The 27,417-nt window shown below is 38.9% G+C and overlaps 1 protein-coding gene across 6 annotated transcripts in view; it reads left to right on the top strand.

The window, feature by feature from the left end:
• The window catches only part of SUCO (SUN domain containing ossification factor), a 75,124-nt gene that overhangs the window by 27,742 nt on the left and 19,965 nt on the right, over window positions 1-27,417 (top strand). For 3 of the 6 annotated variants that reach the window (XM_038413275.2, XM_038413271.2, XM_043520144.1), the window contains 12 exons: window positions 3,900-4,040; window positions 4,250-4,400; window positions 7,694-7,814; window positions 9,455-9,579; window positions 10,060-10,127; window positions 14,552-14,659; window positions 16,696-16,801; window positions 19,763-19,783; window positions 20,019-20,074; window positions 21,942-22,033; window positions 23,730-23,795; window positions 27,072-27,146. In XM_038413275.2, coding sequence (XP_038269203.1) covers window positions 3,900-4,040; window positions 4,250-4,400; window positions 7,694-7,814; window positions 9,455-9,579; window positions 10,060-10,127; window positions 14,552-14,659; window positions 16,696-16,801; window positions 19,763-19,783; window positions 20,019-20,074; window positions 21,942-22,033; window positions 23,730-23,795; window positions 27,072-27,146 — 1,130 coding nt within the window. The remainder of the gene's footprint in view (window positions 1-3,899; window positions 4,041-4,249; window positions 4,401-7,693; window positions 7,815-9,454; window positions 9,580-10,059; window positions 10,128-14,551; window positions 14,660-16,695; window positions 16,802-19,762; window positions 19,784-20,018; window positions 20,075-21,941; window positions 22,034-23,729; window positions 23,796-27,071; window positions 27,147-27,417) is intronic. The other 3 variants (XM_038413274.2, XM_043520145.1, XM_043520143.1) reach the window with 2 other exon arrangements.

The following is a 27,417-nucleotide window of genomic DNA, read 5'->3' as shown; positions in this document are numbered from 1 at the left end:
AGTTGTGTAAAATTCCAGAGCACCAAGCCCTAGCATAAGAATTTAGGCTTCTCTTGCAAAGTTCCCCTCAGTCCCCACAGACACATCGGGGTCTTAAAACAATGCTCAGCTAATCATTTTGCTGAAAAATCTCTGCTGCAGCACTTAGGCAGAACCGAACAAATTAAGCCTGACTCACTATCATTAAATTGACAGATTAAAGGAAAATCAGAATAAATTGGACTCATTAAATGTAATCATTTTAAAAAAAAATTATTTAAAGTCCGAGGATACGTCTGCACTGCAATAAAAAAGCCCCAGCACTGAGTCTCAGAGCCTGGGTCGATTGATTCGGTCTGTGGGGCTACAAATTGCAGTGTAGCTGCTGGAGCCCGGGCTCCGAGACCCACCCCCCTTGTGGAGTTTCAGAGCATATGCTCCGTCCTAAACCCAAATGCCTCCATTGCAGTTTTTGTCCCTTAATTGCCCTATTCATCCTGATGCATTCACTGATATTCTTCTATGCCAGTGATGTTAGAGACTCCTGGTAAAAATCACGAGAGCTGGTAGCATTCTTAGTGGGCTTCTTAAACCCTTAGTTCATGGAGTCATATAACTTCATGAGACTTTCACCTTTCATTAAAAATGTTCCTAGCCCTCATGGCTGGGGAAAAGCTGGAAAAAGTGAGCCCTAAAGGCTGAAACAAGAAGGCAAATTTAAAACAAATGTTTTTTAAAATCGTGATTTTTAGGGCTAGTCAATGATATTATGGGGCCTGATTCATGATTTTCAAATGGTTTGGATTGGCTTCCCTGAATAAATAAGGGAAGAAGGAACAGGGTGACAAGAGAAGGTGAATGTTTCTTTACACTTAAACTTTTTAATCAACAGAAAATGACCATTTTAATTTCTTTATATATAGATGCTTTTAAGAAGCATGTGTTCAATCATAGACAACATATGGAAGTTTAACAAACACTTTTATAGTCCAGGATGTTTTAAAAAAAAAAAAAATTGTATAGCAATCTTATTTTGTTGTTTTGAGCATTGAGTTGTGAACTTCCTGTTTAGTTGCCTTCTCTGTTAGTATGAGACATTAGAACCACCACAAACATACCTGAATCATTCAATCTAAACTCCTGTTTTTACTCTGTAATAACTTAAAAGTTGTTCCTTTTGGACCTGAAACTGCTCATGATTCATCTCTGCCCAAAGACTAATATTTTTGGAAACCTTTCAGAAAAATCAGTTGCTATCTGACTGAGAGATTTTATGGTTATATAAACTTTATTTTCTGACTTGTGTTTCAGTTAGCACTCAATGTGAACAAATGATGTGCACATGTTTTGTAGTATTTTTTAACAATTTACATTTGTAAATGACTAATCAGGATAAAGTACATGTGCCTAGTGTTCGTGCTACTCTTTCATATATGTAAACTACACGTATATCTTCTGTGGAAAAAAAATCATTGTGGCTAATAAAGTTAAGGTATACCCTAAGATTTTTTCAGTTAATATTTGCACCATACTGATTATTCATATTCACATTGTTCCTGTTCATTCATCTTCTTGGTTTTGTAGGGTCAAGAATGTGCAGAGCAATTTAATATTAATACGTTCAAGTTAGGTTTTACACCTTGGCGTATGAATTTGAGGTTTAATGCAAAGGCATGATTAACCTGGCTCTGCCACCGAAAGGGGTTTAAAGGAAATAGCTATTTAATGGACTGAATAACTGGTAATTATAACCACTGGTTTTAAAGATTCATATTTAACACCAATCCTAAATGAACCTGTCTGGTAAAATCAATCTCTTAAACCAAGATAATAAGTAGTCCTCCTTTTGTACTTGCAGGGATAGACAGATCTCTTTGCTGCATGGTCAAGAATAAGGTTTTTTGTTGTTGTTGTTGTTGTTTGTTGTTTTTGAGTGTCTGGGTTTTTTCTCCCATTTAGCATTTCCATTTGAAAGGTGCCAAAATTAGTTCCTTAAATGTTTTTGTTTCCTATTGCTGCTTCCATTGTAGGAGTAGCACCAGATGGCATACCGAAAGACTCAGCCTTTAGGTTGCTAACCTGCTGTTACGCTTTGGAGGAGAGGGGGTAAGGGAAGAAACAGCATTTTGCAGCCCAGTGTCAACATATTGGTGTGACAATGTTTGTATTGCCTTGGGTGAAGATTGCTAGTGCTGAGATACGAGAGGCAGAGCAAAGGCTTTTCTTAGTTCTGATTTATCACCCTTATAGATAATGTTCCCTCTGATTTTTCCCACCCATTGTGGAATGAATTTTATGTGCACCAGTATGGAGGTGATGTGGGTCCGAGGGGTTGTGTGTGTGTGTGTGTGTGTGTGTGTGTGTGTGTGGTGGGGAGGGCTCAGGGTTTAGGTAGAGGGTTGTGGTAAAGAGGGTGAGGGCCCTGGGGATAGGGCTGGGGATGAGGAGTTTTGGGTGCAGGCTGGCCCAGGTTTGCAACAGGGAGAGAGGACTCCCCGCAGCCATCTCTCCCTGTAACAGCCCCTGGGCTGGGAGAGAGGAGCCTCGTCCTGCCGCAGCCGCTCTGGGACAAAGGGAGTCAGGGAGAGGCGTCTTGCTTCACTGCAGCCATCTTCCAGGCCCGCCTATGGCCATGCCCCTGAGTGCAGTAAGCACGCCTGCACAGCTATGCAAATTTTGTGCGACCCCTCCCCCCCCATAAATTAAAAACACTTGTTCATATATTTAACTCCATTATAAATGCTGGAGGCAAAGTGGGATTTGTGGTGGAGGCTGACAGCTTTTGACCTCCCATGTAATATCTTCGCGACCCCCTGAGGGGTCCCAACCCGAAGTTTGAGGACCCTGGTTATAGACCGTTGTGTACTCTTACCCTGTATGAATGTAGGCAGAAAAGGAACCAATCAAAAATTCATTTGTTCCCTCTTCTCTCTCCACTTTTTTTTTCTGCTTCATCTCTGAAAGGCAGCCATGGCCTTTTATTGACCTAGCAAGTTCAAATTTTCTGGAAAGGAAATAATCAAGACACAAGGACAGATTCTTTAGCACAGTTGTGGCCCCTTTACACAGTGGCACAAAGGGGCTGTAATGCAGCATCATTTGGTCAGCAAAGAATTCCTCTGGTATAGGGGAATGGCCTGCTAGCACACACGTGGTGCTGCTGCCAGGCCCTGTGTCTTTTCATGCCACCCTCTCCTGGTATAAGAGGCATGACAGTGGTCTGTTCAGCTGTACATATCCTCCGCTGATGTTTAGGATTCTTCATAGACCATACCAGTGGTGAAACTTATAGCCAGTCAGGCAGCTCTGAGTTGTGTTGGTTAAGGCTCACCCTGAGAATCTCACAAATGAGCTTGTTACAGCACCCTTTCCCCCAGCCCAAGCAAAGTTTGGACAGAAGACAGTTTCCCCCTTTATTTTGTAATAGTAATGGAAAATTCACTATTGCAAGAGTGATAAGATGTCTTAATGGAGACTTTTGAGAGTGGGGGACTGGGCCTTTTATAAGACAAATGTTGTGTGCCGCTACTTGTACAATGGCAAATTGAATAGAGATGGGAAATAGATCATTCTTGATGTGAGCAATATGAGAATACACTTCCAAAGTAGTGGCATAACATTACATATTTTTCTTCGTCCACTTACAAGATACATGACCGACATTCCATGGTACTCGCAAAAAGAAAAGGAGTACTTGTGGCACCTTAGAGACTAACAAATTTATTAGAGCATAAGCTTTCATGAGCTACAGCTCACTTCATCGGATGCATTTGGTGGAAAAAAAAACCCCATGATACTGTATTTTATATATGTGTTCTCTCCTTTTCTCTATCAAAATAGCTTAATTAACTTACCTCTTTGATTAGCAGGGTACTTCTAATACTAGAAGGGTAAAAAGCATGTTATTTCTTTCCCTTCAGTGCAATAGAAAATTCCCGTGCTGATATCCCTGTAGTCAGCTCTAGTGAAGCTGAGCAGTCAGAACCTGACTGTGATATTGGTGGGGCACTTGAGGCTGACCCTCAGAGTGAGCCTTCCTCTTTTGTCAGTCCACCAGAGAGGTGAGTATTGAAGTAGGTTGTGAGCCTAAATAACTTCAATGTCTTTTGCTATGCTGGCTTTGCGACATGGTCATTCACCTGCTCTGCTTGCTTCTATATCCATTGTTTGTGTACAAGTTCATATGTAGTATATATTACATGTCATATGAAGATTATAAAACTGCTTAATTTGTTTGTTATACCTTCTAATATTCTTGTGTATTTTTCAGCCTTGTGGGTCAGCATATAGAGAACATCTCTTCTTCACATGGCAAGGGAAAGATGACTAAATCTGACTTTGAGTCAAAGGTTGCAGCAACTGAGAACGGGCCAGAGAAGGCGAAATCTGCTTTGAATGCTTCAGATAACTTGAAAAGGGAGGTATGTAATATAACTTGAAATATTCTGGCAGGACACACACAATTAAGAAACTATCCAGGAGTTGTGTTTAAATTGCAAACTTATCTTTTTGCCTTTTCCTCTGCTTTGATATGTACATTGCCTCAAAGATTTCTTCAAAAACTCATTTCCCCCCCCTTGCTTTTTTCAGTTTTAAGTATCAGGTTTTTATTTCCCTCTTGCTTTAAGAATTAGTATTCCCTTCATTTTGAGGATTGATCTGTAGTTCTGATTACTGCCTTGTGTGATGTGATTTTGCTAGTTAGGTCATTGAATGATCTTGCCAAGATTCTTCATCACAGAGGATATTCTAAATCTAAAAAAATTGTAGAGAGCTGACTAGTAGGGTGGCAAACGAGGGTCTTTTATCTCATAGTGGGGAGAACAGTAAAGGGAAAAACAAATTTTATTTACAGCAGAAAAAGTGCTTTCTTTTCAATATAAAAAAATGGTTTCTCTCCCCTGTACTGCCCCATTCTTCTGGGTAAAATGGGCAGATCCTGTTGGAAGAGAGAGTCACAAAACTTACTTGGAAATAATGCAAGAACTCCAAAACAACTATTAAAAAAAAAACTCTGACAGCTATCCAACACAAAAAGTGGAATCAGCTACAACTCCACAGCCCACACAATGCTATCTCTGGGAGAAACCATGGCACAAGGACCTGCCATGTGGACACTACACAACTCTCCAACATCATGAATTTATGAAGATTATCTCTAACCAGAGCTGAACTATCTGTACTCACCAAGGGACTGAGCTTCGGCGATGACACAGAACCTGATACCATACTAAACATGGGGAGAACTATAAGAGTTCTGCTGCTGCCTTTTGCCTCAAAGAATTTTCACAACAACGGCGACACCACCCACAATTACCATGTCCCAACTTTTTTCAGAGTAGCAGCCGTGTTAGTCTGTATTCTCAAAAAGAAAAGGAGTACTTGTGGCACCTTAGAGACTAACAAATTTATTAGAGCATAAGCTTTCGTGAGCTATCCGATGAAGTGAGCTGTAGCTCACGAAAGCTTATGCTCTAATAAATTTGTTAGTCTCTAAGGTGCCACAAGTACTCCTTTTCTTCATGTCCCAACTGACAGTCATAAGAAAAAAGAATCATCTGACTGCACCTCACAGAGAAGACAAAACCACACTCTTGATCATGTTGATTGCTTCAGGAAAAAAATTGACTGTGAAATCCTTAACAAACATCACATCCACCACAATCTCTCCACTGCCAAGAGGACAGATATACAGACCGTGAAATCCAACCACCAAATAGTGCTCAAATCAACAGACAAAGGAGGCATTATCGTAGTCCTCAACCATGACTATGTTAATGAGGCCAACTGACATCTCTCCGACACCACCCACTACAAAGAATTCAGAGAAGACTGCACACCCCAATTTACCTAGGAAATTAAGGATATCATGAAATTCTTCCCCAAACTACTCCAAGAAAAACTCCACAGCTTCATCCTCCCACAAATCCAGCCAAGACACTTTTTACATGTTTCCAAGATACACAAACCAGGGAATCCAGGCAGACCCATAGAAACCATCCTCAAACCATTCACCATGCAAAGGGCCACCTTCCTCTAGGACACAACCGATTCTTCCAGAAACTCCACAACATTAGTAACCTCCCTCAGACCACCAACTTTTTTGCACCATGGATGTCACCTCCCTATACACCAACATCCCTCACAATGATAGCATAGCTGTCTCAAATATTTACAAGATAATGGACAACCCTCTGATATCCACCCGCAGCACATCGCCAAATTCATCCATTTTCATAGGGTGACCAGATGTCGCGATTTTATAGGTTTTTGGTTTTTTTTTCTTATATAGGCACCTATTACTCCCCATCCCTGTCCCAATTTTTCACACTTGCCCTCGGGTCACCCTACTCACCCATAAGTTTTACATTCAACAACAAACACTTTACTCAAACCATGGGAACAGCCCTAAGTACTAGGATGGCTCCCAAATGTGCCAACCTCTTCATGGGTCTCCTTGAAGAATTTCTGGAAAAATGCACCACAAAAATCAGTGATATACTTCACATATATCAATGATGTTTTCATCCTCTGGACAGATGACCTAAACTCCCTCAGACTTCCACAAGTTCAACCACCATGATCCATCCATTAAAATTTCTGTAGAACACTCTCACACTAGCATCAACTTTCTGGACACCACAATCAGCTTCAACAGTGAAACCCTCCAGACTACTATGTGTGAGAAATCCACAGATCACCACAGGTTTCAGAGTAGCAGCCGTGTTAGTCTGTATTCGCAAAAAGAAAAGGAGTACTTGTGGCACCTTAGAGACTAACATTTATTTGAGCATAAGCTTTCGTGAGCTACAGCTCACTTCATCGAATGCATTCGGTGGAAAATACAGTGGGGAGATTTGTATATACACACACACACACACACACACACACACACACACACACACACACACACACACACAGAGAGAACATGAAACAATGGGTTTTATCATATACACTGTAAGAGTGATCACTTAAGATGAGCCATCACTAGCAGTGGGGGGACCTTTCATGGTGACAAGCAAGGTAGGCCATTTCCAGCAGTTAACAAGAACACTGTTCCTCAGATGTTCTTGTTAACTGCTGGAAATGGCCTACCTTGCTTGTCACCATGAAAGCCCCTCCACACTTGGATCCTGCCTTTTTGAGCCTGCCTGCCCACATCTGGTGCATCTGGCATGGAGGGGCACGGCCCTAGGGTATTTCTGAGGCAGGCCCCGTCCTTACGCTATGTCAGGGTTGGTTGCAGCCTCACCACTGAGTCTGTGTCCCGGGCGGGGAGCTACACAGTGATCTCCCACCTCTGCAGCCAGTGGCCTGTGCTCCCCAATGCCTTGCTGGAGCCTCCACATTTATTTGACAAAATTTGCAGAATTTTAAAATACTTTTAATTTTAAAACTTTAAATTTTAAAAATACAATTTTAACTTTTTGGCGTAGAAGGCCCTCAGGAGTAAATATGGCCGTTCTTAAGCTCTTAAAGAGCTCCTCTTCCCAAACCTGCAGAGAAACCCTTTGTAAGCTCAGAAGCTTCTCTCATATCAACAGAATTTGGTCCAATAAAAATTAACTCCTCCACCTTGTCCATTTAATATTATTTTGATTTGGAATCTCTTTAGTTTTTAAAAAGCACTGCAGTTCTTCATTGTATTTTCTTGATTTAATGTTGCTGTCTAAAAACCTGAATCCTGTATATTGCTTGATATTTTGTTTTGCAGAAAGACTATAAAAAAGCAGGAGAAATTGACCCTACATCAGTAATAACCCCAAAGGACCCAGGAGACATCCCAACATTTGATGAGTGGAAGAAGAAGGTTATGGAAGTAGAAAAAGAAAAAAGTAATTTCTATGATTAATTCCTTTGGTCTAAATATGAGCCACTCCTGTATGCTAGTGTTTCTTCTTTTATTAACTTTGTCTAAAATTTAAATAGAATTTATATAGTAAAAGTAAGTGCATTAGGATGCAGCCCAAAAGTCCACTTCTGTACTAAAAATATATAATACAGAAATTCAACTGACTTCCTTTTGTAGTTGTCTGTCAAAATATTATCCCTATAGAATATGGCAAGGCATTGGCATTTGGCAGTATTTCATAAACATCAAAATTGCAAGAATTTCAACGTGAATTGAAGCAACTGGGACTTGTGTGCAGCTATTTCGTTGCAAACTGTTAGGCAGACTTCCATTTTGCAGAAGAAACCCTGGTGCTGAAGCAGCTAGTCCTGCTCAAATATCTTCTTAACTGAACATAGAAATATCAGACTTTAAAGATAGTAATCTTGCAGTCCTATAGAGCTGGGAAAGGGAACATTTCCCCATCTTCCCATGGAACCTGGTGCTTATTTTGAGCCCAGAAATGTCCTACAATGACTATTTTAAAGTCTTGGCATATATAGTAAATCTAAACAAATTAATATTTAAAGGCTTTTATGGGTTTCCCTAAGATTTGTGCTGTTCTCACTCAATAATTAAGCCACTTGACATTAGGTGGAGGGCTACAAAAAATAGTCTTAGTGACATTTTTAAAAACTCAAGTGTCTGTATTATTGAACTTTGATAAAAGAGATGGCATATAGATAATACATGATGGCAAAGTTTTATCAACACTCGTTTAGAATGCCCTGCATACCTTTCTTTTTCTTTGTCTGCTGTGAGTAGAAGGAAGTTTCTGAATGCATGCTACTAAAGGTTTCAGAGTAGCATGCTACTAAAACATGTCTATCACACAGCTATGTCTGTAAATATCCAAAAAGTTTTGAAGTGTGGACTATTATCTTCATTCTGATATCTACTTTATCTATCTTCGTTTTTCTAATATTTAAAACTTTACTACAAATTACATAAAGAAAAAATTGTGGCCTTATTCCACAAAAGTCAGGGAATTCTGAGTAATGGAATCACTGTTGCCTAAGCCTTGCCATACATGCTTCACATCAGACGTTTGTACAGCTGTCGAGTGGTCAAGAACACAAGGTATGTATTATATTGTTTTATTTATAGAGCACCAGGCACTGAAATATCTATTTGAAATATTGTGCTCTCTTCTGAGAGAGAAGAGAGAACAAATTGAATGCCTCTTGCACTTTGGCAATTAATTTCCCTTTTGGGAGTTTGTCAACAATTTAACACTTTAAAAATCATGCCCAAATTCTTGGTGCAGGATATTGTTTCATATAGATGAAAGCTTCCCTGCATTGGCAAATTGAAGTGCTAACACGGGAACAAGATAAATTATTTAAGTTAACTATTAAGTTCCACATGAAAAATGAAAGAGGAACCTTAAAAGCAGCTCTATGCAAAGAGCATTATTTTTACACAGTTTTATCACATACAGTGAATTAATTTGTACACTTATGTTAAAGCTTGCAGCTTTGTTACTCAAATGTTGAATAACAATACTTTCTTCAGATCTGAAAAGATTAAGCCCATACCAGTCTTTTGTTACCTTGTTAACAATAAAATGTATGTTGTCTGCAGGTCAATCAATGCACCCATCCTCTAATGGAGGACAACATGCCACAAAAAAGGTTCAGAAAAACAGAAATAACTATGCCTCAGTAGAGTGTGGTGCCAAAATACTGGCAGCTAATCCAGAAGCAAAGGTAATTTTATTTACTAATTTGGGGTTATGAATGTGTATGTGTGCATATTTTAAATATGATCTTGTACTGTGTTCTAGCCACACTTACCTTAAAACAAAACATTGGTTTTCCAAGTCAGTGTTTCTAACCTTTTTTCAGTGGTTTTTTTTTTTTTTTTTGGCTTTTGAAATACTGGAATTCTGTGAAAACATCTACCTAGCATAGGAATCTATGGAAGCTAGTTATGTTGTGTGCTGTAAAATCTTGACAGCTTATTTAATAAGGCCTAATCCTCTGGAGGTATATGTGATCTGAGATGTATTATCTTCTGCATGCTGTCCTGTTTAACCAGTTCCATAACTTGGTATTTGACTCTTAGAATTATATGTGCACTCTAAATGCAGAAGTATGGGTTGAAAAGCCATTTATGTTAAAGGAAATGTTGCTTTATTTTAATTCTTTATTACCTGTCATAACTTAAGAATTTTATTATCCATTTAGAGTACATCAGCAATTCTGATAGAAAACATGGACCTCTATATGCTAAATCCATGCAGTACTAAAATCTGGTAAGTTATGTAGCACTGTGCATAGGGTTTTTTGGTTTGCCATCCTGCTGGGAATATGTGCAAACTGGTCCATTTACTTGAGATCAGAATCTGCCTTCCTTAAGTGACACTAAACTATTCAGAGTGGGGTAGAGGGGGAAAATACTCAAGAGTTTAGAAGAAGGTGGACCTTCATTAATTTCCTCCACTGCAGAGAAAACCCAATTTGGTGGTAGTACTACTTTCTCTAAGGTGTTGAGATATGGTGATAGAGGGATGGGTTCACCTCAGTTTTGAGTTTTGTGCTTGGTCTCTGTAGTTTAGTTGCTCCCATGGCATCTGAAACAAGGAATTTGCTCTGCAGACTAAACCAAGGAAAGCAGCATAGGGAGAAGGGAAAAGAAAACACAGAAGGCAGTTCTAGCCCTTCCCACCTCAAAGAAAACAGAACTGTGGGTTTTTTTGGGAGTCAGGTCTCTCTTCTAAAGTTCCTATATTCTTTTCCTTTCTCCCCTGTTTCAGTCTAACCCTTCTTATACCATGCCCACCATTGTCACAGGAGCCCTCTCCATGGTCGATTCTTTTGTAATCAGCAAGCTCAGCTTCCGAGTCCAAGAGCTGGTGCCACTTAGCTCAAGATCAAGATTGGCTGCCCAATCTTTTCCATAATTCTGAATCTTCTCCACACATGAACCAGCAGAACATTTGAGTGCCATGGTTTTTAACAGAGCTGATGTTTTTCATGACACACTATTAATTTAGCTTTTTCTGTGAAATCTATGATCTTAGGGAAGAGAAAAACCTATGCATCCACTTGACCTTTGTAAAGACTTAAGTGAATCTTCCACAACTGTATAGTTGCTTTTGAAGGTGTGTAAAATACTGATTTGAATCGTATTTGTTTTTTCCAGGTTTATGGTGATTTTAGTTTGGTCTGTATGTAGGATGGATTACCCTACGTATATCAGATGTTAGCGCATATGACATTTATCAGTATATTATTGAATATATGCTGTAAATCTGTTCCAGTTGCATAAAAATTGAAAGTCTGCTTTTAATTCAAATTGTGACTTGTACAGTATTAAATGTACCTCAGGGTTATAATTTTTTTAATAAACTGATTGATATTGTAGCATAGTGAGTTACTGTGCTGAAAATCTGAGTTTAGACAGTAACCCAGGACTCTAACTCTCCTGGGCTGGGAGCACCATGGAAACAAATATATTCGAATCCTGGAGAGAGACTAGGACAGCTGTTTCTCTTCATTGTTGTGCCATATCTTCTCTGATTAAATCAGTTAGCATATTAAGTCCTTTTCAAATACAGGATAGTTAAGATGAGGAGGCGCCCTGAAGAAACGAATAAAGGGAAATGTTTAATCTGGAATGAAGCCTGGGAGTGGCTAATTAAAGGAGTCCTTAGTAGTGAATTTGAAAGTTGAATATTCATAATAAATGTCATCTGAAGAATTTACATTATTTACACTGGGCTTGTCACTTGACAGTTGATGTGGGCTCTTTTTTTGCTAATCCTTTATGCTTTGAAATTTTCTTATGCATCTTCAGTTGGTGGCAGTGCTCTTGTTTCGGACTATTATTACTAAGTAACGATTAGCAGTCTGCACAAGCCTGCTTCTCCTCTAAACAGATACCTGAATATTTGTAGATAAGCTATCTGGTTAGAATCATAGGAATATAAAACTGGAAGGGCCCTCAGTAGGTCATCTAGTCCAGTATCCTGCACAGAGGCAGGACTAAGTATTATCTAGTCCCATCCCTGACAGGTTTTTATTTAACCTAGTCTTAAAAACCTCCAGTGGTGATGATTTCACAATCTCCATAGGTAATTTGTTCTAGTGCTTAACTACCCTTACAGTTGGAAAGCTTCCTAATGTCTAACCTGGATGCAATTTAATTACTGCAATCCATTACTACTTGTCCTATCCTTAGTGGATCAGGAGAACAATTGATCACCCTCATCTTTATAACAATCCTTTTACATGCTTGAAGACTGTTATCATGTCCCTCTTCTCCTCTCCAGGCTAAACAAACCCAGTTTTTTCACTGTTTCCGTGTAGGTCATATTTTCTAGACCCTTAATCATTTTTCTTCTTCTCCTCAAGATGTTCTGCAGTTTGTCCACGTTTCCTGAAATGTGATGCCTCGAATTGGAAACAGTACTCCAATTGAGGCCTTTTGAGTGCTGAATAGAGTGGAAGAATTATTTATCATATCTTTCTTACAAAACTGCTAATACATCCCAGAATGATGTTGGCTTTTTTCCACAGTATTACATTGTTGACTCGTATTTAGTTTGTGATCCACTGTAATTTCCAGATCCTTTTCTGCGGTACTTCCTAGGCAGTCATAATCAATTGCACAAATGGCATATTCCTTCCAAGGATAGTGCTTTGCATTTGTCCTTATTGAATTTCATCCTGATTATTTCAGACCGTTTCTCCAGTTTATCAAGATCATTTTGAATTCTAAGGCGCTTGCAATCCCTCCCAGCTTGGTATCATCTGTAAACTTTAAGCATGTTCTCTATGCCATTGTCCAAACCATTTATGAAGATACTGAATAGAATAGGACAGAGGACCGATCCCTGCAGGATCCCATTCAGTATGCTCTTCCAGTGTAATTGTGAACCATTGATAATTACTCTGAGTATGTTTTTCCAACCAGTTGTGCATCCAACCTTATAGCCGGTTCATCTAGGCTATATTTCCCCAGTTTGCTTATGAGAAGGTCATGTGAGACCGTATTAAAAAGCCTTACTAATGTCAAGATATCAATCTACTGCTTGCCCCCTATCTGCAAGGCTTGTTACCCTGTCAAAGAAGGATATTAGATTGGTTTGACATAATTTGTTCTCAATAAATCCACATTGACTGTTTGTCACCTTATCGTCTAGGTGTTTACAAACTGATCATTTGCTCCATTATCTTTTCAGGTACTGAAGTTAAGCGAAATGATTTATAATTCCCTTGGTTGTCCTTATTGTCATAGGGCTTGTCTACATATACAGCACTGCAGTGGCACAACTGCACCACTGTAGTGCTTCAGTGAAGACACTACTATGCCAGTGGGAGAGCTTTTCTCGTCGGCATAGTTAATGTACTTCCATGAGATGCAGTAGCTCTGGGAAGAGCTCTCCCCTTGACAGTGCTGTCTACACTGTGGGTTAGGTCAGTATAACTGTATCTCATGGGTGTGGGTTTTTCACACTTCTCAGTGCTGTAGTTATACCGATGTAAGATTGTAGTGTAGACCTGGTAGAAAGCTGTATTGTGGAGTAATTGCAGGTTCCACCATTTCCTGCATGCTATCTCAACTTTATACACTACGTACTCTGGGCTGCATGAACAACTGGAGAAGTTAATATAAAACTACTTTAATTTTCTGAGTGCATTACATGGAAATGCAATGATTTGGGAGTGCTGCTCTGTTTTCCTTTGTGATCTTTAGAAATTTGGATCTTCAGAAGGACTAGAGAAAAGGTGATAGGAACTGCTATGGCAATGTGAGACTAAACTACAGACAACTTTATGTAGGGTCCCTCTTGAATTCCCTCCATCTTCCTCACTTTTAAACTAGTAGTTTAACTCACCACCTTTTTTCTTTTTATTTAATAAATGGTGTGAATTTTTGTTTTAATCATTTATTTCTCAAATTTGTACATAGGGTGGGCACAAGTCCTTAAAGCAATACATTTTCCAAACTACCAAATCCACAAACTGTCCAAAAACACCCTCTAAGTGCTTAAGGTATGTCTGCGCTATAGCAGCACAGCTACAACGCTGCACCTGTGCTGTTGTAGCGCTGAAGTGCGTAGATGCTTTCTACACTGACAGAAAGCATTTGTCCATCAGTGCAGGTAATCCATCTCTCCAAGAGTTGGTAGCTAGGTCAACAGAAGAATTCTGTTGATCTAGCTACTTCTACTGTGGGGGTTAAATAATTAATAATTTCCGTTAATAAAGAGCAAGCCAGAATAGAATCTAGTTTGCTCTTCTGGAATATTATCAGGAATAAACAGTAGTAGATACTTACTGAAATAAGTGGATATGGCCCTGAATACTCAAAGGGGGCAGATCTGTGGGATAAGACACTTTTCTGAGTAGAGCTTAGTTTGAAAGAAACAAGAGTTCCATTTTCTCAAAGTAAAATAATGCATGTTTGAGCTAACATTTTATTTCATTCCCTGTACATAGAATTTAAGAGCAAAATAATCTGGAACCCACCCACACATCAGAGGTGCAGTTTTTTTGACAAATTTTCTAAAAGTAGCAGTGAGTGGTGCCTCTGTATTGTTGTAAAGCTATCTTGTGGCACATTTCCATTGTGAATGAAAGATTCAGTAGCACTAACTGTTTTGAATTGTGTAATGAAATTGTGTGTTTGCTGGAGGTCACTTATTTCCAATATCCCTTTTTTGTCTTAAAGGTTTGTTATTGAGCTCTGTGAACCAATTCAAGTAAAGCAGCTTGACATTGCAAATCATGAATTATTTTCATCTACTCCTAAAGACTTCCTGGTGTCCATTAGCGACAGGTATGTCATATAATAAGAATTTGAATTTGTGATCACTTGCGTTCAGGAAGCTCAACATAAAGCAGGAATAATACCCAATAATTGCAATGATCTCCTAACTAATAGAATTTGAATACCAAAATACTACTGTGTGGCTCATTCCTTTGCTTAATGTAAATGTTGTGAAATAATATGGAAGAGTCACTCTGCATGTGTGTAATGGGTGTTTTTCAAAATAGGTAGACCAGCCATTTAGCTTTCCCCAAAAGAGCAAAATAACTTAATCTACACTATTACCTTGATGTCCTGTACTTTCTAGATCAATCTTTGTCATCCTAAATTGTGGAAAGCAAGTAACATCTTTTAAGAGATCCCACATCTTTACCTTCCAGTGGTACAAAACCATTTGCCCACATCTTGAACTCCCAACCAATGTTATCATTAGAGTAAAATATTAACTCTTTAGTAGATCCCATATTCTCCCCCCCCCCCCTTTTTTTTTTTTTTTTGCTTTTAAAATCCTTTTATTTTCTTTGGTGCTATTTTCAAAACGGAAGAAATGACACCATTAGGCATTATTTGTCCTTTCCCACCCTCTTGAAGTTGTTAATCATACATTTCTATCACATTGTTTTTGTACTGAAATCACTGCTTTTAAATCGTGTGTGAGTGTGTGTGGTCAGAAAGTCGAAGTCCCATTGCATGAGGCTGAAGCCCAGGTTCCTGAGCCCTGCCACCTGGCGTTTGAAGCTGAAGCCTGAGCAGTGTAGTTTCATGGGGGCCCCTGTGGCATGGGGCCACAGGCAATTGCCCTGCTTTCTACCTCCTAATGCCACCCTAGCTTCTATATGTAGAAAACCAATTATTGCAGCATAGGTGGGCCGTGGAGTTTTTATAGCATGTTGGGGGGGCGGAGGCACTCGGGGGGGGGGGGGAGGTTCAGAACCCCTGGCATAGGGGATCTACTGATCACTCCTTCTCAGTAACTTGTGAAGGACATTATCTTCTCTTGAGCTTTGATGGCTCAAACTATGGGTGCCTGGTCATATCTCGAAATTCCATACTTCGTAGCTGTCATGTTCTCTCTCCCCTAACCTCCAGCTACTTAAACGTGGGCAACACTTATAGCTATATATTCATATAAAGCAGTCTGTAGTAAGAAGCAGACTCTCGCACCTTATTGCAATACTAAACTAGGTATTAACATGTTTGTAAACTTTATATTCAGTTAACTTGTTCTTAAGTTAGCAAGTCCTTAGCTAAAATCATCCCTGAGCATGAAAAAAACTTTGCTCTAGACTGTAGGTATTTTGAAATGCCTGGAATCTCAGTAATTTAGTAACTGAACTGGGACTAATTCTGCTATCACTGAATATGATACTTTAACAGCAGTAAAAGGAGTACTTGTGGCACCTTAGACTAACAAATTTAATGAAGTTGATTTCCACTCCATACGGCTAAATTCAGTGCCTTGCATAATGACAGGTTTCAGAGTAGCAGCCGGGTTAGTCTGTATTCGCAAAAAGAAAAGGAGTACTTGTGGCACCTTAGAGACTAACAAATTTGTTAGTCTCCACAAGTACTCCTTTTCTTTTTGCGAATACAGACTAACATGGCTGCTAGTCTGAAACCTTTAACAGCAGTGTTTTTATCTAATGGTTTAGGGTCTCTTTTGTTAAAAGAACAATATTGATGTTCTGTTGAACTTGGGACTGACAAACTTCTTTAGTTTGCAACATCCAGACCACTTTTCCTTTTCAAAGCAAATACTTCAATATATTTTGTTTGGATTTCAAAATCAGTTCCCAGCAACACAGGCCTTGTGCATAATCGTTTAATAATTGTATAGGCATTATGGAAGCAGGATTGATTTCAGTAAAAATACTTGCTTTAGAGTTTCCTAGAATTGCTAAACAGGGAATATTGAATTTATGAAAAAATTATGAAAAATATTAAATATCAATTTTTTAAAATGTTAATCTTAATTATTCAAAGTATTAAAATTATGAAATTTTTTTTTATTTTTTAATAGAAGTCAATGTTTTGATATTTTCCAGGTACCCAACAAATAAATGGATTAAATTAGGTACTTTTCATGCACGAGATGAGAGAATTGTCCAAAGCTTTCCTTTGGATGAACAGATGTATGCGAAATATGTTAAGGTAATATTTTTAATGTGCACTGAATGCAGCCATTCTCACTTTCAATGTAAAAAAGAATTTTGAAGAATGATTTTCGCATGAGTCACCAATGCAGTGTTACTTGAGAATCGGTTGAAAAGTCCTTGCTCAGTTAGCAATCTGAATTTTTGTTTACTGACATACCCTGATTAATTCAAATACAAGAGGTTATTAAGGAGAGGTTGATAACTTTAGCATAAATGTTCTCAACTGCAGCTGATTTTGTAACTTTTTGGTTTTGGCTGCCAATGTTTTACTTTGCTTTTTAGGTTTAATGAAGCAAAATATTTTCAGAACCTTTATTTTCTTTATAAGTACACCTCTACCCCGATATAACGTGGTCCGTAGGAGCCAAAAAATCTTACCGCGTTTATATCAAACTTGTTTTGGCCCCTCTGCTCCTTGTCCCCGAGTGCCCCCTCCAGAGACACCCAACCCCCCTGTCCCCTGACTGCCCCAACCCCTATCCACACCCCTGCCCCTTGACAGGCACTCCCTGGCAGCGGTGGGAAGCGGAGCACGGTGAGTGCCTGTAAAATGCATGGTGCTCCGCTTTCCACCGCCAGTGAGTGCAGGGAGGTTGGGGAAAGGACGCCCGTCGCACTCACCAGTGGCAGGAAGCGAAGCGCTGGGGCTGGGAGCTGGTGGAGTGGAGTGGGCTGGGGCCGGGCTTCACCACTTCCTCCAACACCGGTGAGTGCGGGGGTGGGAATCCCTTCCCCCTCTCCCGAGTGACACGACTGGGGCCGGGGAAGCGGAGCAGGCTGCTCCTGGCCCACGCTAATCACCCGGGCCACTCTGGGCCTGCGGGGCCCCCAAAAGTGCCCCCCTCAGCTCCTGCCTCCTGGGGTGGGGTGGGGTGGGGTGGAGGAAGAGGCCTGCTTTACTGCGTTGTATGCGAACCCATGTTATATCGGGTCGTGTTATATCAGGGTAGAGGTGTACAATATATACCAATACACATGTGGTGCACACTTGCACAGGTTCATATTACCTGCGGTAGTTTATTCTGTATCTCTACAGTGTAACCTACTCTCGAGCAATTATACACTTTCTCTGTAGTTTTTACTTTTAATTGCTACACAACTTCAAACAAAAATAATGATGCATTAAAATCTGAAAATTTTAGAATGTCAGGTTTGATATCTAGTATAGTATTCATAGTGGAATTCTTGAGCTGTAACTGCCACATATGCTAATTCCTCTGAATTAGTTAGGTTTACTACTGCTGGAGCCACAATTTAATAATTGATAAATTCACAAAGGCTTATTTTTGCATTGAGAATACTTTATCTAAGATTTCAGGAAAACGTGAAATCTAGCCTCTTTAGAAATCCTCTCATAGTTAATGAAGAGAATGCATTGATACAATTGCAACTTGCTTTTGTTCTGAAAAGGATACTTTTGCTTCCAAATGCTTGCTTGCTTTATTTTATTTTATTTTATTTATTTATTTATTTATTTATTTTTAGAGCAATTTGTTTCTCTAGTTAACATCTCATCTGAGCATCCAAAACCACATTATTTGATGCATTGGCATGCTTAATGTTTGTTTTCACTAATAAAAGTGAGCATGTAACAATGCCATAAGTAAACCTTAAATCTGAGATAGGCCAGCTTTCTATTTTCATTCCCCCCCCCCCATGCCCTAACTGCAATTCAAATATACTTGCACTGCAGTGGTTTCTGGAGTAACACAATTTGAATGGAAACAGTGTAGATTTTTTTTTAAGTGGGGGAGATTAGCAAATCAAAATAATTTTCAGCATACTAGCTTTCGTTGAGCATTTTCTCTCCCCTTTGAACCTGTTTTTAGATTTAAAAAAAAGATGTACAACAACTTTAACTAACTATAATGTTATCATGGTAATTTACTTTATACCCTTCTTTAAATTCTATCACAATACTGTTTAATTTTTTACAAAAATTAAACTTTGGCACTGTCCAAGAAATCGTAAACACTTAAAATTGCTGAATTTCTGTAAAAATTGGCTTGTGCCATAAAATTAAGCAATCTGTTTTCCTAATGATGTGGGAGTGATTTAATTTGTAATCTATGCTAATAACTATCCAGATCTTTTACTCTTCAACTGTTAATTGCATAATTACACCCCAAAAAAATCTTGCATGAATCTGTAAAATGACAAGATAAAGACTTCTTTCTATTTGCTCTGCCTGCTGGCTGAATTAATAGCTTAATCAGTATAGCCAGAACTGTGACTTTATCTGTTGGTAAAGTACCAAAAGTGTGCTATATGCTATAGAATTTTTAAAATCTCATGTGTATATAATGTTCTGCCTTAAATATTATGGTCCAAAAACCATGAAATCTTTAAAAGTGCTAATTCTTCTTGGAGTGTATTGGCTTTTATAATATCGAATATAGTTTGCTAGCATGTTATAAATATAGTAGTGGCTAAAACTTTCCCATTGGTTCTTCAACTGCTCTAGCTCCTATCTTCCCCTAGAAATATTTCTGTAAAACAGAACATGTTATATTGAAATTAGAACAGTTACAGTATGTATAAAGTGCATACTAAATGTTTCTTCTAAAAGTTCTCATCTTTCAGTAGGCTGTTTAATGCTCCCCCCATCCCCAACTTAATAATAATCACATTTATTAAGGTTAATTCATTTCAATATTCTGTGTCTGGCGTATCAAATTTTTTTTATCATTCTATAATAGAAAATTTAGAGTCTGACTATATCTTTGGATTAATAGAAACAAAGATTTCTGTGCATGTTATTTCTTTCTGTCTGCAAATTGAGGGCTAAAGTAAATCTGGTTTACCTAAAGCAAACTATGTAGTATTGCAGCTTTATCCTTCACATCTTATTTCTTTGTGCATTTTATAGTACTTATTTAAAAAAAAAAATTCTAGTTGCCTGTGGCATGGCCTTTGTACTGATGCCTTTTTTTTCTTTTCCTTTCTCTTGCTTCAGATGTTCATCAAGTACATAAAGGTTAGCAACCTCCTTTCTGAATGTTGAATGCATAAGGCTTGGGTATAATCTGTGGCTTGGCATGTTAATGCATGGCAAGAATAAACCTTTCCAAGAACCCTTCTGTAATGAGCAATCTGCACATCACTTACATAAACCTAACTTGCAGATTGAAAACTGTATGGATATGTTGAATGGAGGTTTAACTTGATGGTTCTTTGCTGGTCTTCCATTTTGAATACTTCTTATTCTTCAGGTGGAGTTGGTATCACATTTTGGATCAGAACACTTTTGTCCTCTAAGCCTTATAAGGTAATATAGAATGAAATATTTAAGCTGAGAGTTTTCTTTAGTTACTTTTGCAGCACTGCAGTAATGTTTTCAAGTGTCAACTGGAAAACGCAAGTTTGAGCTTTTAGTAGCTTTATTCCTTTTGAAATTCATCAGTGTATTGTTTGCTTATAAGATCAACAAGTTACAAGCTGCTGCATAGCTTGATGCTACCAAGTCACTGAAAGCTTTTTTTATTTAAAAAAGGTAGCCTTATGGACTAATTCAAGTGTTCCATATTAAGTAGTAGCATGATAGAAAGCAGAGATGTTTGTAGAAGTGGACAAAGGCATTCAAGGCTGGCATAATTGGCAGAGCAAAGCATAGGGAGTGCAATACAATAAAACAAGTGAGTGGATAAGCAAGGAGGGGAAGGACTATGAAAGGCCTTAGGAAACATAGGTCTGATCAGTCTGGCAGTTCCTGAGCTCCATCTAGTCCAGTATCATATTGTCTTTGATAGTGGCCAGTATTGGGGCTACATTCATAAAAGGACTTAAATGCCTAATGGCTACCTTGGGTACCTAAATCCCAGAATCAGGCCCCACTAGGATTTGCAAACCCTGATTCAGCTGCCCCTAAATCTTGTAGACACTTGAAATTACTTGGGGCCTAAATGTGTGCATTAAGTTTCCCTAGAAGTCTATGTTTATGCCTCTGATCATTCGCTCTGCAGTCCTACAGTAGGCGTCCAGACATCTAAACCTAGAACAATGTATGAACCAGGGAAAGATAGGGGTTCCTCCACTTATTCACCTGCAGAGCCCAATCTCTTAAGCATGCTCAGCCCTTGCCTACCAGCTCGGGCCATATAGGTGAGCTTACACAAAACACCTGAAGGGGCGAGGAGGAGGACCCCCTCAAACTTTTAGCCCACTGGTTATGGTACTCATTTGGGATGTGGGCGATCCCTGGTTCAAGTCCCCCCTCTGTCTAAGGGGAAGAAGAGATTTGAACTGGGATCTGCCACCTCACAGGTACATGCCCTAATCGCTGGGCTGTGGGTTATTCTGATATGGGGCTCCCTCAATATCTCCTGTTGAAGCTGTTTCACTATGGATAAATAATTTTAAAAAGTCATTTCATCAGGGGGACTGGATTTTGGGTCTTACACTTCCCAGGTGAGTGTTCTAACCACCAGTCTATAGAGTCGGTCACATGTTTTCAGGTTCTCTCTTGCCCAATGAATTTTTCTTTGTGAATCTAGCCCTATGTAATTCAAAGGTACAAGCAACAGCCCCTCACACCCCCTTAAAGTCTCCTCATCCTTAGGATTTTCATTTTCCCAAGCTTTGAACCTGGGACCTCTGGCACTGTAAGCCAGAACCATACCCCTTGGCCTTTGAGCTAGCCTTGAACATGAGGACAAGAAACTAGAAGATGGTGTAGGAAAACAGGGAGCCTGTAGAGGGATTCAAAGCTCAAATGACATGGTCACTGTTGAGCCAAGAATGTGGTCTTAGAATCTGCATTTTGAATGGAAGTGGGGAAGAGGATGGTACTGTGTGCATCAGGGAGGTCAGAGTAGGAGCTTGCAGTCATCAAGACTAAGGATAAGGGTCTGAATGAAAGTTCCAGTTGTGTAGATGTGGAAAAGGTCTTACTTTTTGGAAATGTTTTGGAGGAGTTAGCAGCAGGATTTGGTTCTAAATGCAACACTTGCAGAGTGCTAACAAATTTATTTTTTGGAAGTGTGTTTGTTTCAAAGGAAGGGAGTTTGGTCAGCTTATGGAAGGTGTCAGTTTGCTGACTTGCTAACAAAGGACAAGCATTGCTTAGTTAATACATATTTATGGCAGAAAGTACAGCAATTAGATCTTTGCACTCAGTTTTAATTAAATGTTTATAGGGTGTTTGGCACTAGTATGGTTGAAGAATATGAAGAAATTGCTGACTCCCAATACCAATCAGAACGACAAGAGCTGTTTGATGAAGACTATGGTAAGCAAACAGAAGTAACTGCTGCTTGTTAGTCATCAAACATACCTTCTGTACTTGGTGATTAGCTAGTATTTTTCCTCTGTCTGTGCTGAATGTTTTATTCTGAAGTTAAGGATTATTTTAGTTATCTTCATCCTTAAAGTGGTAAAATCTGCCGGAAAATTAGGAATGTGCTAGAGGTTATAAGCTTATTACAGGACTGGGTGGGTGAGGTACTGTGGCTTGTGATGTGATGGTGCCTTCTGGCCTTAGTCTATGAATCTGAGTAATGTGCCTGTTTTCAAGGCCAGTTCGAACATCCCATTAGGCCTTATACAACCTACTGTTCTTTGTTATAAACCTCTGCAGATTGTTCACTTGGGGGCATTACTGTCTGAGTTGGCGAGAACTACAGTAGGCTGGCTGAACATATATACGCTTCAGCCATTCTCCCTAGATCTGTCACATTGGATGCTGCGAGCATGCTTCTCCCTTTGTGAATCCTCAAGCTATCCTTCATCCACACACAGATTCACATGGTGACATACATGCTCTGTCTTCAGGTGGTTACTGACCTCACCCTGAGCTGGCAACCATATTTCTGATTACCTCTGCTTCAGATGCAAGCTCTGGCTTCTTGCAGGACAGAGGGGAACAGAAGTGAGCTTAGTTTTGAAAGGAGGGGAGACACAGGAACATAAATGAGAAAGATAGAACAGTGAGGGAAGGAAGACACAAAGCTAGCCTTGCACATACAGTGAAGGAAATTAGACAAAGAAAATAAAAATAATGTATTTGGAGTAAACATTGATTTTTCACTCAGCCTTGTGCTGAAGCATCCTGTTTTCAGTCTTAAAGGGAAGAGAAGTGTAGAAGAGATTTTGCTGGGCTGAGGAAGATAGAAAAGTGTGGGCATGCTTTCTCTTCCTACATCCCAGCTTCCAAAACGTTTAGGGAGTAGCTCTGGCTTTTTCATCCCCCTCCCCAATCAGAAATGTTTAAATTTTTCACTTTGAAAATCTAGTCACCTTATTTCATAGGAGTTACCTGCAAGAGCTTCCTTCTGAAACTGCAGAACTTAAAAAAACACTGTCTGTAGTTTATATAAAGGGACTGCACCCCTCAACTGTCTCAGTTCCTTCTTGGTCGCTGCAGAGAGATGATGGAACACATCCTGTCATGTCTTCAGGCGTAGGCATTTCCTTAGCCTAGAATCCTAGATGAAGATTTATTATAAATCACTAATGTATTATAAATAGCTTGCTCCCATATCCCCGGAGTCCACCGTCCCTTTGCAAGCCTCAGGGCCTGAGAGTCCTGGTAAGACCTCAAGAGGTGTTTCTCTTGCCTTGTAGTCAGCCCTAAAAGGGCTGAGCCATGTTTTGTGCTTCCCGTGTCTTGTTGAAACCCATTTTTTAACCAGATTTGTGGTTTGCTGTGCCTTTATTCCCTGGGTTACAGGGGAGAGAGATCTGAGGTTCTAGATTTCCCTGGCTTCAGTGCCTACAACCTGATACTCCAGTGGGCTCATTGACCGTATCAATGTCCTTTTAACCCTGATTTTTCAATTTGTTTGTCCTAGACACTGTAGTTTGTTTTTACTTTTGTCAGACTCTTTGCATATAACTCCAGTACTAGACCTTGACGTGTGTTTTCACTGTTCATAAGGCATGTAACTTTCTAATGTTGCAACAATATTTTCTTCCATTTTAAACAGATTATCCATTGGATTACAATACAGGGGAAGAAAAATCTTCAAAAAATCTCCTTGGCTCTGCTACTAGTGAGTATAATTGCATGTTTCTCAGAACACTTTCATAATGCTGTCCAGTAATAAAATGGTTTATTTTACGTGAAAGTGAGATTCCACTTTGTGACACATTTATTTCATTGAATAATGGGAAAAATCATGCTTTTGTAATAATTCAGATTTAGGGCAAAATATTCAAACTCCTAAATGCCTTAGGAGACAAAAGAGACTTAGGCATTTCGTAAATAAGACTTAAACTCCTAAAATACTTAAAAAGAAAAGGAGTACTTGTGGCACCTTAGAGACTAACAAATTTATTAGAGCATAAGCTTTCGTGAGCTACAGCTCACTTCATCGGATATTGTAGCTCACGAAAGCTTATGCTCTAATAAATTTGTTAGTCTCTAAGGTGCCACAAGTACTCCTTTTCTTTTTGCGAATACAGACTAACACGGCTGCTACTCTGAAACCTAAAATACTTAAAGCATTTTTATAAATTTTACTCGGTCCTTTTCTCTTAGCATCAGAGCAATAAGCATGTTAACCTAAATAAATGAAAAGTTAAATGTGACTGGTTTTTTTTTTTAAAGTATTTACTGTTTTGTTAACAGTGCAGTAGAACTTTGATTATTAAAGAGGATACAGTTGCCTGAGCACCTGGCTAAAGGGAAAGCATAGAGAAGCACTATATGTCTCTGAGCCAAAATCTTTGTGCATAGCATAGCTTCTTTATCCGTTCTTAAACCAGTTTGCTTTTGAGGGAGCTGATGGCTCAGGCACTTCTTCTCACATTCTTCCTCTTTAACCAACAGTTAAATCTTGGTGACTGTACCTAACCTTCTGAAAATAAGTGAGTTTTAGTGGACTAAGGTGACTAGTCATGGCACTACTTCAGCTTTAATGGGAGTCCTTGACAACTGCATTATTTAAGATGGCACCTATTTAAGATGGCATCCAGCCCATCTAGAATAATTGTTGCCTCATTGAGCTTGTTCCTGTTTATCAAGGCTAGTGATCTAGCTTTTGCATGCACAATGAATATTACTTCTGCATAGTATTCAAACAGGTTTGTAGTCTGGTATCTGCATAGGCAAGCGTTTTTTTTTAATCCCCCACTGTACAAATTTGTAATGTTTGCTTTCAGTTTTTCTTAGAGTATAGCTGTGGCTTAAGTATGAAAAGGTCATGGCCAGGAATGTTGCACAATATCTTAGTGGGAAGGAATAAATTCCCAAACAAACAGCAGTCTATTAATAAATGTTAAAGTGCCAAATATGTTGGGCTTTCAATTAAAAAAAGCAGCATGTTAGTTTCCCTGACGCTGCCCCATTTATCCTTTTACCAGTCGTTAGTCTTGAGCTACCCATACCCAGAATAGTGTTGATAAAGTACTTTAAAATATAACGCTATATATGCAAATACAAGTGTATGTAACTTAATATGACCACAACTTTGATGGTGTGAGAAGTGCAGTGACTTTCTTTAATGGATGTCAAATATATTTTTATAAAAACAACAAGGAGTCTGGTGGCACCTTAAAGACTAACAGATTTATTTGGGCGTAAGCTTTCGTGGGTAAAAAACCCACTTCTTCAGATGCTACCGGACTCCTTGTTGTTTTTGTGGATACAGACTAACACCACTACCCCTGATACTTGACACTACATGTTTTTATAGTGTCTTTAGTATGCCAAAGTTTGTTTAGAAACCAGTGACTATATAGCCATTAAGCATTCATTAACTCTTACATAACCTTGGCTAGTAGTCTGTTGTTGAGAGAGCCATTTGACCAGTACTCTGGGATAATGTGCATTCCTTTTTCAAAAACCTTTGTGAGGCTTGTGCTTGGGCAAATGTAAGAGGGACAAAAGCGGCCTCCATTTAGTCAATCTAATACAATGCCATCTCTAATCTCAAATAGTGAGGCCAATATCTATGTAATAGTAGAACCCCTAGTTACATGAAGGGTAAGGAGGGAAACATGAAAAATCTGATTATGGATCTGGATGATCTTAAGAGCTGTCTTGCAGTTTTTCTTGCCATATTGACCAATACAGGTAGCTCTTGTGCCCTTACTTCTTCTTCTCTTCTCATCATCTGAAGGATTCACAGAGCAGCTTCAGTTGTCTCTCTTTCCTGTGTCTTACCTGCAGCAAGGAATCTGGTTCAGATTTCAGATCTGAGCTGACCTATGTTGGTTATGATCTCTTTTATAAGGCATTCAGAAATGACAGTGATAAGCATGGAATAAAAACCTAGAGGAACAGATAAAATTCATGGTATTCAGGAGTGTAGCTCTCTTGAGCTTTTTAGACTTCAAAAGCACTAGTCTAATCAATGTTACCAAAACGCAAACACTTTTCAGTAATTCTGGTTCTGTAAAGATATCACTTGATAGGATAGGTAGGCAATCAGAGTAAAAAAGAAATAGTTTTATTTATTTATTTTATTTATTGTTCTAGACTACTTGGGCCATTTATTTATGCTTTCACCTTGGGGAACTCTTTCTTTCTGTCTCATTGAGGAGCTGAAAATGTTCTAGAGGACATTGAGGCATTGACAGTTGAGCTTAATCTACTGTTGACTCAGAAGACTGAATCTTTTTTGAGTGTTAGAGGGATTTCTACATCTTGTGCTAGAAGTACAAGATTCAAGAGTAGAAAAACAATTCAATGTAGCAAAAATTCTCACCTGGAATTCTGCTTCTCTGAACTTTTCTGCAGTCTATAGTAGATCTCTTATCCATTGTGGACCTGTATTGAATCAAGAAATACAAAAAGATCTATAACCTTCCACCAGCTTTGATAGTTAGTTTCATGGAAAAAGTGAAGAATAATATTTCTCGGTTCAGTTGGAAGAGGAACATTTTGCTTCAATTGTAGTAAGACCTTTACTGCCACCACCATGTGCAGGAAATATGTTAGCAGCATGTTTTAGGAAAAATTTTAATTGCCTTTTCTGCCCACATATATTCTTGAAATAAAACAAGTACATTTACAACTTCCTATTTTAAATATGTTTGGAAGCCAGCACAAACCTTTTAACTGAGAGCCTCACGGGTAAAGATTTGGCATAATTTTGCAAAATAACCTAGAAATCTATATTTGAAATTATGTCAAGCAGAAAACCCAACCTTTTTTTAAATGAGACTAAGGAAGAAGTAGGAGGGAATAGATGACTTGTTTGGACTGGAAAAAATAATTGATGGATCCAAAGTTAGTCTATGCAAATGAATGGATAGATAATAGTACAAATTTCTGTGAGGATTTCTCATCATGTCCTCTCTGATCAGTTGTGTTTTTTGTTCAGATGCCATTCTAAATATGGTGAATATTGCTGCTAATATGCTTGGAGCAAAAACTGAAGAGATTTCTGAAGCTGAAGGTAAATGTTTTTCCTTAGATGCATAATTTGTTAATTTATTAAAAGATGCAGGATTTGAAACGTGTTGTAGATTCCTTGTTTCCCACCTTCATTTCTCCTAAGGACTTGGGTGATCTGAGTGCAGAGTAGTTCAAGAGTGGAATGCATATGTGCAATCACTTGGAATGCATGTGCCCCATGCACAGCCATCAGAAACTCTTCCCTCAGTGGTATCAGTCAAGGCACCTTGAGCACCCTCTGCCATCACAGCTGGGCCCTTTATACCAGCTTA

Source organism: Dermochelys coriacea, chromosome 8 (genome assembly GCF_009764565.3).
Source record: "Dermochelys coriacea isolate rDerCor1 chromosome 8, rDerCor1.pri.v4, whole genome shotgun sequence".
In the NCBI taxonomy this organism is placed as follows: domain Eukaryota; kingdom Metazoa; phylum Chordata; order Testudines; family Dermochelyidae; genus Dermochelys; species Dermochelys coriacea.
This window is presented reverse-complemented; position numbering and strand designations above follow the sequence as displayed.